Source organism: Palaemon carinicauda, chromosome 45 (assembly GCF_036898095.1).
Source record: "Palaemon carinicauda isolate YSFRI2023 chromosome 45, ASM3689809v2, whole genome shotgun sequence".
In the NCBI taxonomy this organism is placed as follows: Eukaryota; Metazoa; Arthropoda; class Malacostraca; order Decapoda; family Palaemonidae; genus Palaemon; species Palaemon carinicauda.
This window is the reverse complement of record NC_090769.1, coordinates 7,352,475-7,358,693: the sequence shown is the minus strand read 5'-3', so window position 1 is coordinate 7,358,693 and position 6,219 is coordinate 7,352,475. Positions and strand designations below refer to the sequence as shown.

The 6,219-nt window shown below is 40.4% G+C and overlaps 1 protein-coding gene across 1 annotated transcript in view; it reads right to left on the bottom strand.

The window, feature by feature from the left end:
- Positions 1-993: 993 nt before the first annotated feature.
- Positions 994-6,219, bottom strand: part of LOC137634721 (putative uncharacterized protein DDB_G0290521) — a 16,232-nt gene continuing 11,006 nt past the window's right edge. Inside the window, exon 3 of the mRNA XM_068367211.1 lies at positions 994-1,104. Coding sequence (XP_068223312.1) covers positions 994-1,104 — 111 coding nt within the window. The remainder of the gene's footprint in view (positions 1,105-6,219) is intronic.

Below are 6,219 nucleotides of genomic sequence, written 5' to 3'. Positions count from 1 at the left end.
TTTTCCCTTTTGGAGCCCTTGGGCTTATAGCATCCTGCTTTTCCAACTAGGATTGTAGCTTAGCAAGTAATAATAATAATAATAATAATAATAATAACAAATGATGCATGGCAGGGGGGAAGTAACTTGACCTGGTTAGGATAGAAGACAGCCAGTTATCCAGTTATAGTTTTCAATTCTGAAAGAAAAGAATGAATCTTGGAAAGTGTATGGTATTTTTTAATGTAAAAGGGGAATATAGAGAAGATGATTTATACCAAAAAGTTTGAAAATACTGGAAAGACCCACTTGTTACCTCCACCAAGGAGGTTATAAAATCACCTGCGTTTATTTATCTGTTCGTTTGACTGTTAGCAAGATTACGTCAAAATGTTTTGACTTTTATTCCAATTTCAACAACGGATAGGTATTGTGTTCTGGACAATCTATTAAATTTTTGAGGTGATCCGGATAAAGATCATGATTGGTTATCTCTTATCCTTGCGGTCTTTATCCTTTAAAAGCGGGTTTACGGGGTCAAACGGTTGGTCGAACGCGGTTCGACAGACAAGTGTTTGAAGTGTTGATCGAACGTGTGAACGGGGTATTCGGTTGTCGAACACGCTCGTCGAACGGTGTTCGTTCAGCTACACTTCCATAGAGGGTCTTATTATGAATAATTTTCCCATAATACAATGAAACAGTTAAATTTCTACATTTGGATATAGTTTTCATATCACACGCGCAGTTCATTTGGGGAAAAACCTCTGAACTTCTCGTGAATAATTTTCCCATAATAGATTAAACCAATTAAATTTGTATTATTATATTTATACTTTATTGACTTAATATTACAAAAAAACTTACAAAGGTAAAGATACATCATAAACTGTATACAATAATCCTGCACGAGACAGATTTACTTTAGCGAAAATATTATGTCCACAAAAATATATAAACAAACAAATTCCGATTAATAACATTAGGACATAGTTGGCATATCCCACGCGCAGTTCATTTGAGCCAAACCACTGAATTATCGTCTCTTTGCATCTCAAATATAAGTTGATTTCCTCTGAAGTTATACAAGCGAGCATATTTGAATGCATGTTTCCTATCTGCCACCTGTAAGGGAAGAAAAAAAAATCAATATATTGAGTATCGACTCCTTGTTTCTATTTTTGGAACCCGCGCAACACCCATGTTCCAAAATAGTGGCGTGGATTTGCCACCGGCAGCTTCCGGACTTTTCCATTCCTGGAACGGCTGGAAAAGCCATCCGCGCGCCAGCCATCATCATCATCAGCAGCAGCAGCTTTAAAGTTCTGCTCCCACTCGGCTTCTGGAATTATACACTGGAATTATTCACAATAATAAAACAGGGCTAACATTTCTGTATTCTATAATTAGATTCTCTTCAGGCATTCAGATATGGAAAAGCAGGCTGATGTTCATTAAGTCATCTGAAATAACTCCTTTACACTGGTAATTATTCATAGTGTAGCTTACTCTCTCTCTCTCTCTCTCTCTCTCTCTCTCTCTCTCTCTCTCTCTCTCTCTCTCTCTCTCTCTCTCTCTCTCTCCATCTGAAATAACTCCTTTACACTGGTAATTATTCATAGTGGAGCTCTCTCTCTCTCCCTCTCTCTCTCTCTCTCTCTCTCTTTCTCTCTCTCTCTCTCTCTGAAATAACTCCTGTACACTGGTCATTATTCATAGTGGAGCTTACTTCTCTCTCTCTCTCTCTCTCTCTCTCTCTCTCTCTCTCTCTCTCTCTCTCTCTCAAATAACTCCTCCTTTACACTGGTAACTATTCATAGTGGGTCTCTCTCTCTCTCTCTCTCTCTCTCTCTCTCTCTCTCTCTCTCTCTCTCTCTCTCTCTCTCGGATGCTAAATTTAGCCTCTCCGCGGCTATGAACACTCCCACCAACCACATAAGGTTAAGTTCATCCCCCCAACCGACATCTCCCCCCCCCCTACCCCCCCCCACCCCCCCCCCCCCCCTCCAAATCGACATCAAGAAGACCTCTTCTCCGACAGACGTACCCTTAAACGAAGGTAGCAATTCCTCTCAGCCAATCAACTATCTCCCTACCAACCCCTCCCCCCCCAAAAAAAAAAGCCTCTTAACAACTCCTCCTATCTATCTATCTATCTTTCCTGTCCCCCCCTTCCCTCCCTATCTATCATTTCCGTCCCCCTCCCCATCCCTATCTATCTTTCATCTACCCCTCCCCCCTCCCCATCCCTATCTATCTTTCCTGCCCCCCTCCCCCTCCCTATCTATCTTCTCTGCCCCCCTCCCCTTCCCTATCTATCTTTCCCGTTCCCCTCCCCCTCCCCCTCCTTATCTATCTTTCCTGTACCCCTATCCCCTCCCTATCTATCTTTCCTGTACCCCTACCCCCTCCCTATCTATCTTTTCTGCCCCCGTCCCCTTCCCTATCTATCTTTCCTGTCCCCATCTCCCCACCCTATCTATCTTTCCTCTACCCCTCCCCCCTCCCTAGCTATCTTCTCTGCCCCCCTCCCCATCCCTATCTATCTTTCCTGCCCCCCTACCCCTCCCTATCTATCTTTCCTCTCCCCTTCCCCCTTCCTATCTATCGTTCCTGTCCCCCTCTCCCCTCCCTATCTATCTTTCCTCTACCCCTACCCCCTCCCTAGCTATCTTCTCTGCCCCTCCCCTTCCCTATCTATCTTTCCTGCCCCCCTCCCCCTCCCTATCTATCTTTTCTGTCCCCCTCCCTATCTATCGTTCCTCTCCCCCTCCCTATCTATCTTTTCTGCCCCCCTCCCTATCTATCGTTCCTGTCCCCCTCCCCCTCCATATCTATCTCTCCTGTTCCCCTCCCACCTCCCTGTCTATCGTTCCTGTCCCCCTCCCTATCTATCTTTCCTGCCCCCTCCCTATCTATCTTTCCTGTACCCCTCCCCCTGCCTATCTATCTTTCCTGTCCCCCTCCCCTGCCTATCTATCTTTCCTGCCCCCTCCCCCTCCCTATCTATCTTTTCTGTCCCCCTCCCTATCTATCTCTTCTGCCCCCCCTCCTTATCTATTGTTCCTGTCCCCCTCCCCCTCCATATCTATCTTTCCTGTTCCCCTCCCACCTCCCTGTCTATCGTTCCTGTCCCCCTCCCTATCTATCTTTCCTGCCCCCTCCCTATCTATCTTTCGTATCCCCTCCCTATCTATCTTTCCTGTCCCCTCCCTATCTATCATTCCTGTCCCTCTCCCCCTTCCCTCCCTATGTTTCCCGCCCCCTTAACCCTCCCTTTACTCCTGTTGGAACACAGCCAAATCCGCCTGAGCCCGAGACCATTGATCGACAAAGCTGGTGTATTTATTGGTTGGAATTTCCCTAACAAACGGACGCATGCACGCGCGCGCGCATGCGCCCCTCGCCTCCCTTTCATTCATCTACCCGGAGCGGCAAGAGCAGAACGCCGTCATGAATGAAATTCCGGAGAGCTACAATTTCATTCATCAGCCATCCGTCTAGGCCATTGAGAGGAAGGCGACCGGATGTAATGTCATGAACGAAAGTATACACGTTTCATTCATGAAAAATGCCATTGATGGATGTGTACGTTGAGATTTGAATGTTGGTGGATTAAATCCATGAGGGATAAGGATGTTATCATGTTTGTTAATGTGCCTTCAAGTCTAAATTGATGAATAGGAAAAAAGAGTAGATATTTATAGGCTGTTGATCATTATCAAAACCATAGCTAAAGAGAAGGCTAGCCTAATTTTTCGGTTTTCTCTCTCTCTCTCTCTCTCTCTCTCTCTCTCTCTCTCTCTCTCTCTCTCTCTCTCTCTCTCTCTCTAGTTACTTGTAATTGATTATCTTCTATAAGGTTTGCCAGTACAATTGATAATGCCATTTTCTTTATTTTTCCCATAGTCATTCCATTTCCCATCTATTATTCCTATTTCATTTTGGCGTTCTCTTTTCTTCCCCCTGTATCTCATTTAGGGCTCTCTCTCTCTCTCTCTCTCTCTCTCTCTCTCTCTCTCTCTCTCTCTCTCTCTTAGTCAATTCTTTTCCCTTTCATTCTTCATCCATTTTCATTTTTGCTTTCTCTTTTCTTCCCCCTGTATCTCATTTAGGGGTCTCTCTCTCTCTCTCTCTCTCTCTCTCTCTCTCTCTCTCTCTCTCTCTCTCTCTCTCTCTGCTTCCTTTAAGGTCCCCAACCCCCTTCAACATTACACCTCTCCCAATCCCCGTCTCCCCCCAACTCCCCCCCCCTCCCCCTCCTCTCCTCGTTTTCTAACTTTCCATGAATGAATCCATACCTGAGCTGAGTCGCCTCTTGCGGTTCCGAAACCCAGAAGCATTTCGAAACCGAAGTTTCCCGAATGAGGCTTCCTCTAACACCCGGCTTGGTGCTCTTCCCAAAATAGTGGCGAATTTGTGGCAAATTTGTGGTGAATTTTGTCCCTCGAGCAAATACACTTAACGCTTCGCATACATTTCTGTGAGATTTCATCCGATATTTTGACGACCACATCATTTTGATTTTATGGGTAAAGTCGCTTAATTACCTGCATATATTGCTTTAATTACGTCTGCTCTTTTTCTTTTCTTTTTATTTTTGACAGCCAGATCATTTTGATTTTATAAAGAGTATTTTTTTTTAACAGCCAGATCAATTTTTTTTTTTTTTTTTTTTTTCCCCGGACAGCCAGATCATTTTGACTTTAGAAAGAGTAGCCCTTCTTTAGGGTAAAAGAGAATACGTTATTGTATGTTAGCTGAAGAATACGTAAAAACAACTAATTATCATATTGATTATTATAGTTTTTGTAGATTATTTGAAAATGAAAAGATGTTACTAACACTAATTGCTTTCTGGGTTTTTTGAACGTCTGAATATTTTCAGTTTCTGGGAACTCATTAATGCTAATTATTGCGTAGGTTTTAGATATTCTCTTTTAATCTAGTCTGCTTTCATTGTCTTTTCTATAGGATTCTACCGCAGAACGCCTATTTATTAATTTGATTTATATTTATATTTCACGAGCTTCTCATTACCTCCACTAAGTAGGTTCTAAATTACCTTTTTTTATTTATTTATTAATTATTTATTTGTTTATTTATTCATTTATTCATCTGTTTGTTTCTGAGCAGGATTACGTCAAAATTTATCGTAGGATTTTCACCCAATTTTAACAACTGATAGTTATATGCTTTGAAAGAACCCATTAAATTTTGAAGGCTATCCAAATAAAGATTGCGATTCTGGTTATTATTGTTGTTGTTGTTGTTTATTATTATTATTATTATTATTATTATTATTATTATTATAGTATACTGTAGATTAATTCACAGTCGACATATGAAAAATGGAGTGAATTTTAACAACTGATAGTTATATGCTTTGAAAGAACCCATTAAATTTTGAAGGCTATCCAAATAAAGATTGCGATTCTGGTTATTATTGTTGTTGTTGTTTATTATTATTATTATTATTATTATTATTACTGTATAGTATACTGTAGATTAATTCACAGTCGACATATGAAAAATGGAGTGCTATGTCCGTAGACTTAAATCAAATGCTGACGATCTGATTGTTCTTTTTACCACAGTATTCTTCCTAATCCTTAATAAATTAATTTCCTCGTCTCATTGTCCCTCATTCTATTTAATTCCAAACTACGAGTATTTTATTTCATTATCTTAATCATCTGAAAGTGTATTGGTTCCTAATTAATAATTTCGGTTACTTCAAAGAGCATTTAATTGTCATTCCATTTATCTCAGTTTCCCGTACATGTATATCCGACCTCTCTCTCTCTCTCTCTCTCTCTCTCTCTCTCTCTCTCTCTCTCTCTCTCTCTCTCTCTAAAGCCCCTGGTGTCCCTTTCATTGTGCGAGTCCATCATCTGAGTACCTCATTGTGTAGTTCTTAAAACATGTCAGCTTTCTGATTGCTTCACTATACTTGCCCTTACCTTAACCCATTGTACAAATGTCGTTCTGACCCTACACTTTGCTAGGCCTATTTTAGGAGTGTCTTGCTGTCCTTCTCATCTTTTTTTTTATTTTTTATTTTTTTTTATTTTTTGTCTTGTAACACCCTAGTTCACTTTATGTATATATATATATATATATATATATATATATATATATATATATATATATATATATATATATATATAAACGTATATAATATATATATATATATATATATATATATATAAACGTATATAATATATATATATATATATA